Source organism: Populus alba, chromosome 7 (assembly GCF_005239225.2).
Source record: "Populus alba chromosome 7, ASM523922v2, whole genome shotgun sequence".
Lineage (NCBI taxonomy): Eukaryota > Viridiplantae > Streptophyta > Magnoliopsida > Malpighiales > Salicaceae > Populus > Populus alba.
Genome location: NC_133290.1, coordinates 13,428,850 through 13,443,948, shown reverse-complemented (window position 1 = coordinate 13,443,948; position 15,099 = coordinate 13,428,850). Strand labels below are relative to the sequence as shown.

Genomic DNA, 15,099 nt, shown 5'->3' with positions numbered 1-15,099 from the left:
ACTATGTGTCACCGCAAAACCACCGAGAATAGTCACTAGCATCATCGTCAGCTCAGCTATCTAAGATCATCATCTCAAGTAATTCTCTTCCCCCTCATAGTCGCCGATCATTATTCATTTTCTTGCATGCAGAACGGGCACTATAGACGTTCTGCAAGCAAAAAGAATAATTACCGATTACTGTGCATGCGCACAGTAACCGACTAATTAATTAATGGTTTTCGTGATCATGCACAATAACCAGTCCATGGTTGCTATAGGCTGGATCATCAGCCCAGCCCACGCGACTAGGCTGATAATTAGTCATGTGGACGTTCTGCAAGTAAGAAGAATAATTAGCCGATTACTGTGCATGCACACAATAAACAACTAATTAATTAATGGTTATTGTGCTCATGCACAATAACCAGTCCATGGTTGCTACGAGCTGGATCATCAGCTGGGCTGAGTCCAACCTTGTAGAAAGTAGGCTCAGTTTCATTTTTAGGTTGATTTCGGCCCAGTCAAAAAAAAATTCAAAAAACATTTTAGGAAATTCAGGATTTTCCCGCTTACTTTTCTATGCAATTTTAATTAATATCAGTCTGTATTTTTATATCATAAAGATACAAATCCGGTATTAAAATACTCGGTTTTCACCAAAAAAGATATTTTTGTTTTCATGCATATGGTGAAGTCTCTCAAAGTTAAGAAAATCATATTGTATTTTTATATAACAAAGAAAACTTCAAAAAAAAAAAATTTAACACGCATTTTGGCTTTAATAACCAATGTATTAAAGTCACGAGAAGTTAACCAATATTTCAAAAATTAAAAAAAAATTATTTGTTTTCTTAATATTAGGATTATGAATTTATACGTAAAATGTACTTGATATTAAAAATATAGTTCTTTTATAAAACATTAGAACGGTTAGGTTTTATCCTATAAGATAAGAACCTCTTTACTGAGAAGGGCTTTTCTTGAACCATAGACGGACCAACAATTAAAAAACATGACAAGACCTTAGATTTTTATCAAACAATAAAACAATGCGGCTTACCTTAGGTAGGACGTATTTGGGGTGCTAATACATTCTTTTTACGCAATTAATCTCTATACCCGATTTTTGAGACCAGTTAGGGTTCCTATTGACCAAAATACTAGGTGATGACTCCTATTTCATTTTTTTTCCATTGATAAAAAACAAGAATTCCTTGTCTTCCTATATTTGTCAAGATAGACATACAACACTTGATAAGAGTGGTGGGCAATCGCCGCGATACTGCACTCGTGTGACAACTATAATGTGGCAACTCCATTTCACAAGTTTAGAAAATTTCCCCAAAAAACACACCCAACAAGTATTTTTAATAAAATAAAAGGAAACAAGGTCATAATGGAACAAATATTAAGTAATTTTAGAAATTCATATTTTATTGTGAGAACGATACGTGAGTATCATCAAAATTTAGATAGTTAAGGCATACAAAATTAACATATTACTTAAATAAACAAACAAACATACAAGAGTATTTCTATCAACGACCAAATTGATAATAAGAATCAAAGCTACAAACATTCGACGAATCTCTTAAACTTGTTGGATTGGCCATATTGATCCTATCATCATTTGATGTTTGTTGTGGAACGAAAAAAGGCTTAGGAGGCATTTGTAGAGATTTAATATCTGCTTCAAGCATCTGTACAACTCTATGCATCGATGGACGATCAATAGGCTTCAATTGTATGCACCATAATGCCACTATAGTCATCTTTTTTATTGTGTTCTTTTCCTGCTCTGTCGCTTGATCTTCAAGTATATCCCTTCCTTCATTAACTTGGTCATAAATCCATGGAGGGAAGTACATCTGACTTGAATGATCTGCCAATGCATTCAGATTTTTCCTTCTCCCAACCATTTCCATCAATAACATTCCAAAACTATAGACATCGGCTTTGTAAGAGACACCTCCGATACTTTTGTAAAATAACTCAGGAGCCATATATCCCATCGTTCCTCTAGCCATAGTAAGGGACACAACGCTATTATTAGTTGGATATAATTTTGCAAGTCCAAAATCTGAGACTTTTGGAGTGAAATTTTCATCGAGAAGAATATTGTGAGGCTTAATGTCAAAATGCAAAATCTGCATGTCACAACCTTCATGTAGATATTCAATGCCACGAGCCACCCCAAGAGAAATTTCATATATTTTCTGGTTACTCAACGGTATGCTACCTTGCCTAGAAAAAATATATTTTTCAAGAGATCCATTAGGCATAAACTCATATATAAGAGCACGTTTCGAGCCCTCAACAGTAAAGCCTATGAGTTGCACCACATTGCAATGGTGAATTCTTCCAATGGTGGCAACTTCATTGATAAATTCTTGCCCATTAGCCTTTTCTTTGTGCAAAAGTTTTATAGCCGCAAAACGACCACTACGAAGCTTTCCTTTGTACACTGAGCCATAACCTCCTTCACCTAACTTGTCACTAAATCCGTGAGTTATTTTCTTAATCTCCGAGTAAGAGTACCTTATAAGCGTGAGATTATGATCATGACTTTGCAAGAATTCTTCTATGTTGCCATACATTGAAAAATGCCTTCTTCGCCATTTATAGATCAATAAGGTTATGAGACATGGAAGCCCACAAAGGAATAATAATGTATGATATGTCCCTGCATATAGACATTATAAGAACATTCATCGATTATGGAAATATATTATTTGTTATTAGAATGCCATGTAAATATTTTTTTTCTAAATGAAATTGTGATTCTTAATTCAAACATGTATCCACAAAAGCATCAAATTTTTTCAAATTTGAAATTCTTATCACCAAATAAAATTTAACTGAGATTTCATTGATTCTAGGAAAAATTCAAAACATAAAAAAATTAAAAAATGTATATATCAAGTTTTTCTTGCTTATATATGTTATTTTCAAATTTTGTAATTTTATTCATTACCTTATAAAATATCTATCTTTTATTTGTTCGAACAATCATTAAAATGAGTCCTCAAAATTTAATTTAATCTTTTTAATTCCATCCTAATCCTCTAATTTTAAACTCAGAGCTCTAATAAACAATGAAATAATTGTATATTTCACACCTCTATTCTTGATATTTTTTAATATTATTTTTTTATTCATATAGTCCCTTTACTCTAGATATTTTTTAATATGATCCCTTTATTGTGATTTGATCAATACTTCCATTAAATGTCAACGCATGCCAAGAATATAGAAATTTACACCTATAATTTTTTTTAAAAAAAGAAAAATTAAAAAATTGTATAAAATCAACAATTGAGAAATATTAGAAAAAAATAAAAATAAAAAAATTTGAATTAAAAAATTAGATTGAAAAATGAAATTGACAAACCATTAGAAAAAAAAACACCATGGAGTAATTTTTTTTATTTGAATTAAAAAATATTATTTTGTCACAAAAGAGAAAAAGAGAAAAATAAAATATGTTAATTCATATTCTTTTTTATTTACATTTTTTATTTTAAATATTTAATAACTTTTTAAATACTCCATTTCTGCTTTTTTTACTTGATTCTTTTCAATTTATTTATTTTTTATTTTTAATTGATATTTTGTTTAGATAAGCAAAAGATAATGGACGAAACCATTGAAGTACCCAAACTTAGAGATAATATTGCACTTATTAATGGTTTCGTACTTAATATACATTCATTGTCCATTTTAAAATTTCAATGAAGGGTTGCAATTTATTTTTTCCATTTTAACTTAGTATTTAATTTGTTTCTAAGAGTTTTAGAGATTATAAGTTTGATTTTTTCCCCTAATGTTTCCCATTTGTCATTTTTTATAATTTTTTTTATCTTTTATTTTTGGTAAAATTTGAGCTTGCATTTCTACATTTTTTACACTTCTCCATATTTAATTGAAAAATTGACATCGGTTGCAAGAAAATAAGTAATTAGAATTGAATTGAGAAATTTAAATTTGAAAGACTTATTTTTAACAATTAAAATGATGAAAATAAGTAAAAGGTTTTGCATCTTAATACATACATTTAATGGTTCACTTATTCCAAGAAAGCAAAAGAAAATACTTACCACCGAGCAAAAGTAGCACAAGTAGTGTAACGAGCAAAATTATGAGAATGCTTAGTGCATCCGAAGAGATGGTCTTCGTGATTTCAAGAGAATGAGGTCCTGCCAAATAAATACATGAAGGAATTTCAAATTGTAATTGTCATAATCCACTTTTTGAATTAAAAAAATATTATAATAAAAAATAAAAAAATGAATGAATAAAAAATATATATTTGAGAATTAGATTAAGATAACACAAATTGAAAGTTTGAGAATGAAATTATTAAATTTGGGAGTCAACTTGGTCAAAAACATTTAAAGAATTGATAAGTTTAGGGACTTAACTAAACTTTGAATTAGTTAAATTAATGAAATCAGGAGCTAAATTAAATAATTAATAAGTTTGGGGACTTAATTAAACTTTGATTGAATTACTTAATGAAACCAGGGACTTAATTGAATAAATATGAAAGTTTAGGGCTGATTTGAGGTAAAATTGCAAGAAATTAATGTTCAAGGACCAAATTGAATAATCCAGAAACCAAAGGCTGTTGTGTAAATTTCTCTATAATTTAGGGATTCAATTGAAATTAATCCAAGTGGAATTAAAAATTGATTATGATTGATTAGGGACCCAATTGCTAAATTTCAAAAGTTCAGGGGCCAAACAGAAAATATCTATTTCTGCCGAAATCAACACCGTTTCTGGAACATTTATTCGTCTTCTTCATCCCGATTCAACAGGGGAGCAGGAAATATAGCAGCAAACTCGGTCCAATCATGGACCACGTCCCCTGCAAGTGCAGGACTGTTAACAGCTACATTTTGTTCTCTCTGGCCTTATAAAAGGACAGAGAAAGACGAACTAGAGGACGAATGGAAGGGCGAACAAACAAGGAAAAAAAACACAAAAACAAGGGAGTACTGGACTAAGTAAAAAAGAGGGCAAGGAACTAAAGGCCCATTTTTTTTTTTTTTTTTTTGAGCTAAGCGTATGTTTAACGAAACAAATTTTTATGTCAACCCCTTTTATGTTATTCTCTTTTTATTTGATATCTAGTTAAACAAGCATTTTTATAATATCAAAAAATTCTAGAAAAATTCATGAATTTTTTTGAATTTATTTATAGGTTTTTTGTGTTTTTTAGATATTTCACTATATAATTAATTTAAAATTTTTATTATGAAATGCAAATCGGTATACAATATTTTTTTCTAAAAAAAATATATACGCTTTAATTTAAATTCATTTTATTGTTTATTAACTGAACATCAGAGCTAGGAATACCATATGTTTTTTTTAACTATGTAATATTTACCAACGCTAAAGTTGGAAATATCCATAGTTGAATATTCATTTACGCTAGAGTCAGGAATATTACAAGCAGACCATCATAGTATAAACCAACAAACTCTAAGCAATTTAAGACAAAACCAGCAATTCAATCTGCTTTAAATTGGACGCTTAAAAGGTGATAATATATTTTCTTTTGCGTAACTAGTTCCGTACCATAGAATCTCTATGGCTAGTTAGGGTTTCTAGTAATCATAATATTAGGTGGCAACTGTGTAAACAAGACATTTTTTTATTTAAGAATAAGATATCAGAAATCTGTTTATTTCTTTTAATTGAAAATATTTTTTAGGTCTCTATGATGTTGGGTGCGACAGTAATAATTTTAAACTTTTGTATGGCTTTTGTAATAATTTTATGATATTTCTAATTAAACTAACACATAATTAAGTATACTTATCTAAATTAACACCAAATATTTAGATTAACTCTTTTAACTGAATGAAAGAAAACTTTCACATATACTTTTGCAAGAGGAAGATTGTAATTTATAAAAGACATGTATGAATCAATCCTCACTGTTTATATCAAAGTTGAATTCCAATTGCGGTTGCACTACAATAACAGAAAGAGAGTAAGGTAAATATGTGAAATATTGTAGGATATATAAAATAAGTGAAAAGGCTAGCATGAATAAAAAAGCTAGTATTTAAATCACAGATAAATTTATTAGTAGAATATTAGTATTAGTACTAATAAATAAGATAAAATAAATTAACTCACTTGAGCTTTGATATACTATCCAACTGGTAGCTATATTCACCAAAAAAAAAAAAAAAGAACAAAAAGAAGGTATTGTTAGTGTCTAAGATTTTGGTATACAAAAAAATTAAGGAAAATGCCTATAAAATAAATAAAGATTCCTCACATGGTAAATACTTGTTTACCGGCCATACGAGGATGACGACTACATTTCAAGAAAAAAAAAACATTGCATCAATGTTCAAAATCTTATAATAAGATTACTAATTCATAAATTTAACAAAAAAAAAAAAGAGCATGTAAGTCTGTTTTGATATTCAAATAACCTGATAGCTAGAAATAGACTTAGAAGAGTTTAAGGCAAAATTAAAAAGAAATGTACTAAAAACTTATCAAATTGAATTCATTATTGACACAGTGGATTATCATTTTGAGAGCTAACCATTTCATTTCATATATTTTTTTATGGCAAACCTTTCTAAATTTACTTGAAGTTATTGATTCTTATTTTTTTATTAATTTGATCAACCTCTGTGTTTCTAATCTTGCCTTGTGTTTTTGCTATGATGTGATTTTTTATATCATTGTTGATGTTCAAAATAAATATTTTCAAATATCAGCCATGAGTAATTGGGTTAAATTGTAAGGCTTTTATAGTTCAAGGACTAATAAATTCATTAGGTTTAGTTATTAGTTTTCTTAACTTTTCTAAAAAACCTTCATAATTCATTAGGTCTTTCTATTTTAAAGTCATAAACTACTTTTATTTAAACCTTTGATTTTCTATTCTAATTTCTTATCTCTTTAATTTGATATAAATTTTTACTTTATATATATATATATATATATATACATCTGTTTGATCATTAGATAATTACTGTTATCCTCCTAAATATTGAATCTACATCCTTGAAGGAAGGCAAAACTTAATTGGTAACATTGACAAAATAAATTATCTTAGAAAAATTAATCTAAAACAGTTTATTTTGGTGATAAAAGCCCTACATAAATTTAGAATTCATTTCATAAGTATTTAGTTAATATAAGCCGACAATTTAAATAATTGAACAAATTTAGAGACCACAATAACTAATGAAACAAAATTTCAAGAAAAAAAAATTAATTGACCAAATTAGAAAACAAATCATAAAATAAATAATTAAACATAAATACAAGGATAAATTTAAAAGTTATATTATTTTTTAATTCATTAGCACATTAATTAACAGTGACTAAATCATTGTAGTCACACCCACAAAACACTATTTATTATAATAGTGTTGTTTTTTGAGTTTTTATTTTTTATTTTATTCTTAAATATTAGGTTATTTTTGGAATTATATTTCATAATTATATTTTTTTATTTTTTGGGTTATATACTAGTTTCATAAATTTATTTTTATTTTTCTCGATTTCCACTTTGACGTTAAATCTGTTGGAAGTGAGACTTTATAATTTTCTTCGATTACTTTATATGAATTTATCTCGGTCTCGTCACATATCATAAGTTTGATAAGTTAACATTGGTTGACTCAGATTTTTTTTTTAATTATTTTTTTAATTTTATTTTTTAATATTAAGTTGATTGGAAACTCTCTCTATATATATATATATCTCTGATAGCTAGGAATAGACTTAGAGAATTTAAAGGAAAATTAAGAAGAAATGTACTAAATATTGATCGAATTGAATTCATTATTGACAAAATTTACATAGTACATGCCACCCAACTTAATAGTATTTTGCTCCCTACAAATTTAAAGTATTCGAATGGAAGGCTTTTTGCTCTCAATTTTTTTAGGGGAACCATTTAAGTCCCTATATTATTATTATTTTTTTCTCTATTAGGATCTTGCATGTCATTTTTTTTTTTAATTATGAAGTGCACATGGTTATACCTTAATACTCATTTGACATGCATAATGGGTATTTATTGAGATGTGTAGAGTGGATATCCTTACTTCATACTCGACCTTTCACCATCTTACATGTATTTTTTCAAGATTTTACGTAGAAAAGTTAGAGAGTTTATGTAATAACAATGTTTCTAAAGATCTATCTCTCTCCAATCCATTTTTTTAATGTCATGAAACTCATTTAGGTTTTATGTTCAAGAATTTAGATAAATAAAAAAGTTATTACCAAGATATTTGAGTATATGATTAGTCAGAAAACCTGCAAGGAAAACAAACAAATGGTAAAGAGACTAAGTGACATTAATATTACTCTTGGGAATATAAATAATTATGCATGGTGCATTTGATGTAAAAAGGTTGAGGAATTGTATATAATATTTTTAAAATTATTATACAAGGTGAAAGTCAGTTTTATATAATATTTGGGGTGTGATATTTAAATTACTATAGAGAAAAATATTTTTTTAAAAAAAATTAATAAGGCTGTAAGAAATAGGTATAAATTTTTAAAATTTGAGAGAGAGTGAGAGAGATAAATTTCATATATAATTGTGGAAGGGGTATTTAAAAATCAAGTCAAGTACACGAATATTAGAGTGATTTGCAACCCTACTAATTAAAGGCATACTCTAGTCATTGCTCATTGGATAATATATGTTAATGTTCATGTAGTGGTAATAATAATAACAACAATTAATTATTATTATTATTATTAATTGTTTTTATTATTTCAAACAAAACAAAAAGATTATAAAATAAAATAAATATGACAATCTTCTTTCTATGAAAGTTGTTCATATCATGTTTATATCCACAAATTGATATAAAAAAAATAATGCGAAAGAGTTACTTACCCATTGCAATTCTGATCGGAGTAGCCCTTCTTAAGTCTTCAATATCTATATCTAAAAAAAAGAAAGAGTTAAATTAATAAAAATCCTTTTAAGAGAATAATTATGCAGCTAATATGAATGAAAGAGCTAATGAGAGTTTAAGACAAACGGTAACGCATAATTTCTCTCTTTTTATCAGCAAACCGTGTTGTTTAGATATTTATATATTTCCTATATATTCAAATTAAGGTAAGCTCTGTGTGTGTGTGTGAGAGAGAGAGAGAGAGAGAAAGAGAGAGAGAGAGAGAGAGAGAGTAACGTACGGCAATACATGCTTATGTTGGCTTCATCAAGTTTGCAGGGGTTCTCTTTCAGAGAATCACAACAGACCCGAAAAGACCATGAAAAATCAAACCCATATAGAATACTATCGCGGACATCTATATAGGAAGTAATATTTTTCGGCGCATCAGTGTAAGGCGCGGGATATATCAAATTTACATGGCACAAGTCCGGTATGTCCCTCAATTCCGGTGTGCTCCACAAGGAATAAACATCAATTAAGACATAGGAATAATTACCCTTCATATTGTGGGAACTCGGAGAAGAAATATTAGACGTAAAATTAAGAAGAGGACTGCCATTTTTGCATGAAGAAGCATCCACAATATAGTGTGGAGGACTCAGTATTGGATTTGGGCAACTCATAAAAGCAAAAGTTGATATATATGAAAGATAATAATCCCTGTTGTCAGAGGAATCATCGTCGAATAAAGAATGACGAGGGATAGAGAAGCAATCATCCTTCTGAACATCAGCATCCACAACTCGAATCGTGAAGTTGCTGTAATGGATTGCCTGAACGTAATATTTTACCCCCTTCAAGTATAAAGCTGGGCGGTTGTTTTCACAATTAAGCTCATATTTTTTGTTGCCGCAGCTATTGGGATCGGTACTTAGTCGGAAAGGGTAGCTAATATTATGGATGTTGCCACAAGAAGATGGAGCACAGTCAACACTGCTGTGCTTTCTAGCACTGCAACTCTGGTGGCCGGCTAGGATGACTAGACAAAAAAGGGCTGGATATGCACCGAAATGGTGCTTTAATATTCCACTCAACATCGACAGAAAACTTGCAGGGAAAAAAAATGATGGTTTTGTTTTGCTACTCTGCCTGCATATGTGTGTGTGTGTGTATAAAATATGTGGTCTTGAGAACAATACTCTTTTATATAAACAAACACTAAATGATTGCATTTTGAGTGTGTTTCATATATATCCTTTTCTACGAGCAAAAGTCGTTGCTTTCTTGGCCTCTGGCACATTAAATATGCTATAAAATAAGCCAACTTGCATATTAAATATCTATCGTTGGATAGTTGTCAACATTGAATTGAGTAATCAATAGGTAGCTAGTTCTTCGTCCCCAGAATTGTAAATGGAAATACCAGTAGGCCAACTTGTAGGTGGTCCTTAAACGACGTGCATATAATAGTTGTTTTTAAACTGACGGACTTGGCATTCAAAATTCCAACGCATCCACCTCTCCTGTGGTCACCCGTGAAGCGTCTCAAAGTCTCTCTTCCTTCAATATATATATATATATGGAAGATGTAACAATTATTAATGTTTCAAAATCATTTTCAGTCTAAATTATTGCCGGTTCATTTAAATTACTTTTTGCCATCAAATTTGAACATTGAATTGCGGTCCACAGGGCTTGGCTTTTGGAGACACACGGTCCATTTGGAAGGTGGCAATCTACAGCTAAAAAGATAATGAACTTATCTCTAATTTAAAGTGTGAAAACAGAAGAGATTGCTTTTTCGAAAGAAGAAGTGATTGTCATTTCAAGGAGTTGATCCTTTTGAACATCACACCCACAGGTCGAATTATAGCGTATACACTAACATTAATAAGCATGTACGCTAAAAGAATGACGAGTGATGGAGAAGTTGCAGAGTCAAGCTATTTAAGAAAAATTAACATGGTGAGACTTGCGGCCTCAAACATAGAGAAGAAATTAGTGCTTCTTGCTAATTAAGCTATTTTTTTTTTTTTAGATGTCCTATTGTTCTAGTTTTTTTTAACCTTTTTCTATTTTAATAATGTAATTAAGAATCATGCATGCATGCATGCATGCTTTATAACAATGTTAACTTGAGAAATATTTGACTGAAAAGATTTTTGGCCCCACACGTCTGGCAGAATTGCATCCTTGCTATTTGAATTTTTTTTTTCTTTTTCTAAACGTTGACGGTCATATATGATATATTTAGATCAATTTTCCTAATTTTTTGTTTTCAATTGACGCGTAAATAATTAAAGATGCGAGGACCAGTGTCTACTTAATTACAAGTCAATAGAAGACGGTAGCTAGGGAGTCTTCATTCTGAATTTTCCAAGTCAATTTAATACTTGAATTGGTTGTGGTTGAAGAGGCTTCTTTCCCTCTTCCTGCTTTATCTTCAATGTCTCTATTGCATAGTGAAGCCGGGCCCACGTTAATTCACACCTTCTTTAATTGACCCAACATGACCATGTCCTCACCATACAGGTTCCTCTTCTACAGATTCATGGATCACTCTTCTCTCAGGACGTAGCATAGCTTCTTGAATCTCTGTTTCTAATCGGAACAGGGGAGCAACGAGAAGCTACGAGTGGTCGCAGAATTGTTTAAGAAATTTAATGACCAAAAGGAAGAGAATCATAAAAATCTGCCTCGTGTTTAAGAAAACACCTCCCTTCTGTTTCCTCAAGTTGTCAGGTCATATTTTTGGCTGCAAATCTTGTATCCCTAGCGATCCCTCCTCTCTTTTTTTAATTCCTGTGTGGTATTGTTTTAGATCTGAGATGTAAATTGACCCCAACAGAGGATACACTCTTATACTTGTTAATAATATAAATCATATCTTGAAATCCTCATCTAATAGTTTAAATTTTTGGGTTGAGATTGTTCTTTGACATGGTATCAGAGCCTTGATGACTTAGTGGTCATGAGTTCGAATCTCACCATCCTCATTTATTTGATAAAATTAAGCATAAGGTAATAAGGCATATGTAAGTTTGAAGTCCCAAAGGGTTTTCACTTAAGGGGGTGTGTTAAAGAATAATATAAATCATATCTTGAAACCTCACCTAATAGCTTAAGCTTTTGGGTTGAGATGGTTCTTTGACAATACTCAATCCATGTAATATGCTGAAAATACATAATATTTATTCTCACCTACCAAAAAAATATTTATAATTCACAAAGAATTAATGGGTTTTTAATTTTATTTTTGTCAAATAATATGGAGATGAAGGGTTTGGTTGAGAAAATAGGTACATAAATACACTGGTAATTACATATCCAATGTATTAACAATAATTAAGAAATCAAATTGTTTTCATCAATTCAGATTAAGAGGTTAGAACCATTCTAAAATTCAGATTAATGAAGAATCCTACAATAATTAATATGGAAGTAAATCAGCCTAACAGATATTTCTTTCTTCAACCAAATTAATTAGCAACAATTAATTGATGATATTGATCATTGGGAATCTTGACTTCACAAGTCTACGAAGAAAAACAAGTGCAAGTGGATGATGAAACTGTCGGCAAATCACTTCAATTCCACGAAAAGATTAATGAAGATTTGCAGATAAAATCATGGAAACGGCCAAAGTGACAGCGCTTTCATCTCTAGAGATTAATATCTATAAATAAATTGTTTTTCTAATAAGACCGGAAGAGATCAAAATTAAATATATTATAGGATGATGTTACAACTGATCAGGGAGTGTTGTTACAGCTGTTATGGTCACTCTTAGCAGTAATGGTAACAGGATCATGAATATTTAGAGATAAATAATTTGAACTTGTTGTGTTTTTATGCTATGTAAATTAAGGGTCCAAATCTCCACAAGTATTTTGTTGTTCCTTCAGGTATGCCACAGTGGACTGATCAACCAACCAATGCTAAGTATATCACTGATGTTTGGCATATTGTAGGAGTTAGAGTAAATGTAAATGAAAAGGGGATTGTCACCAAAGAAGAGGTAGAAAGAAGCAATGCGATAAGAGGGAATTCTGATAAATTGAAGAGATTAGCCAAAATGGCAGTAGATGTAGGTGGAAGCTCTGATTTCTCTTCTCAATCCATCTTTAATTTTATAATCATACTAAAAAAAATCAATTTAAGCTAAAAACTTAAGCTACTAAATGATAAAATAAAAATAAATTTATATTAATTCTTCAACATTGTCTATGTATTTAAACTCTGGTTAAAGATTTTTAATCGCTATTACATATACTTTGTTAAGTAACAAGTAGAACTTGACATACTTATAATCGAAAACTAATGTTCTATTGATGTAATCATCATTATTATGAGGAATATAAACATTTTTATGGTGAAGGGAAATATAGCTATTGAATTTGATTCTAATTTGTTGGTTGATCTGAAGAAATATATATATGTGACCTAGAATTTGATATGGGTTAGATTTTAACTTGAATTATAAAATATTTTGATTTTATAAAATTTAAATATTAACCTAATTAAACCAGATTGAATTAACATAAATAATATTTAAAAAAATAATATTATTTTGATAAAAAAAAAATTAATTGTTTTGAATTAACTTAATAACTTGTATATTAACCCAACAACGCTAAGTAATCATGAGTTAACCTAGTGATTAGAAACTCATCAAGGCTCCACGCTTCTACATAATAGTTTAAAATTTCCCAATGTTGAACTTTTTTTTTTTGTCAAAAGGTTTCAATTCTGCCCTTTTACTAAAAAACAGATTTTTTTTTATTTTTCATTTTCTTTTAATTTTCTCTCAAATTTTCCTCTCAATTCCCCATCTATATTACAATAAATTCCTTCCAAGAAAACTTTAAAACCTTTTAATAAAAAAGCTCAAAATCAGTTACTTTCACAGCAAACCGGAATTTGTTTTATTCCCTTCTTTAATAATCCATGTATCACTAGCCATTATTAATTATGGCAATGAAAATGAAGGTTCTTTTTTTTTTTTTCTTTTTTTTTTTCTTTTTTTTTCTTGCGGACGATGAGAAAAGAAGTTCAGCTTTATCTCCTTGTAAACTATGATCTTCAGTCACGAATTGAATACCTAGAAATTTGCAGAAGACCAGAAGGCGTCCATGCACGTAGTTGTCTAGTTCTCAAATATATATAAACAAACTTGCCAAAAATATCAACCTTTGAAATTTTTAATTATAGCTATAATTAACAAAAGAAAAAAAAAATGATGAAATCTGAATGATAGTTGGTGCTGATGATCATGCTCACAAGTATTCACAGGGCATATGATAGCGGCAAAGAGGACACATGTGACTAGTCTGCAACCACTTAACAATGCAATCTGAGTGATAGACATGGGAGCACGGCATCCGAATTGCTTCACTCCCTCCGTCAATCTCTTCCATACAAACAGTGCAGACTCTCGCTGACGCAGAGGCGTCCAGAACCACCCTTTCCATTGCATCAATGGAGGACTCGGTGGCCGGGATTGGCTTCGCCGCAACCTCCATTGACTCCCTCACAGCTCTAGCAGTATCATCTTCTTCATTACGAAGTCTAGCTTCTTGATAGACTGTCTTCCTTATTGAGACAATCATGAATACGCCGTTACAAGTATCAATGCCATGCGCCTTGGCTGCAATTTCGAATAGTATCTGTGATATCTTGATTCCAGGGATGCCCATGTCGGTCAAGATGTCTTTGAAATCATCAATGTGATGAATCGGTGAATCTCCAACCAGAAAGTGAATAATTTTGCGGCTTATGGCCTCGGGTCTTCTATCTATTGCAGAGAACGACACTCCATGAAGAGAGTAGATCTCTCTCCTGTAAAGCAAGAAGTTCACAGGGAACGTTGCTGGTACCTTTTGTAGTGGTTGGTCACTGTTGACGCGTTGTGAGTTTCTATTTGTCTTGGGTTTTAATCTGACAATATAGTCGTAATGGACGGGTGTCTCCATGATTGAGTTGGGAGAGAAAGAAGGGCAGTAGGGTTTGTGACACGACGAAGAAGGTAATTAAGACGGTGAGTCTAGCTAGCAGCTAGGGTTTGTGGAAATATATGACTCTTAATTTGTTTGTGGATTTATTGGCATAGAATACGGTTGACAAATGTTTTCCTGGTTAGAAAAGGATTCCTGATTCCTTAAGGATTTCTCCAAGGTCGGCTAGCTGAATTGATCATGAGGTGAATTCCTCG

The 15,099-nt window shown here is 30.5% G+C and overlaps 2 protein-coding genes across 2 annotated transcripts; both read right to left on the bottom strand.

The window, feature by feature from the left end:
* Window positions 1-1,438: 1,438 nt before the first annotated feature.
* LOC118040105 (uncharacterized) lies at window positions 1,439-10,087 on the bottom strand. Its single transcript, XM_035046973.2, has 8 exons — window positions 9,187-10,087; window positions 8,885-8,935; window positions 8,257-8,289; window positions 6,281-6,319; window positions 6,136-6,165; window positions 5,932-5,967; window positions 4,080-4,178; window positions 1,439-2,665 (listed from the first exon to the last, which is right to left on the bottom strand). The coding sequence occupies exons 1-8, from the start codon at window positions 9,983-9,985 to the stop codon at window positions 1,521-1,523; spliced, it is 2,232 nt and encodes a 743-aa protein (XP_034902864.1). The 5' UTR covers window positions 9,986-10,087; the 3' UTR covers window positions 1,439-1,520.
* A 4,077-nt stretch (window positions 10,088-14,164) lies between these two features.
* On the bottom strand, window positions 14,165-14,860 carry LOC118040260 (uncharacterized). The gene has a single exon (XM_035047155.1). The coding sequence runs from the start codon at window positions 14,858-14,860 to the stop codon at window positions 14,165-14,167; it is 696 nt and encodes a 231-aa protein (XP_034903046.1).
* Between the last annotated feature and the right edge of the window lie 239 nt (window positions 14,861-15,099).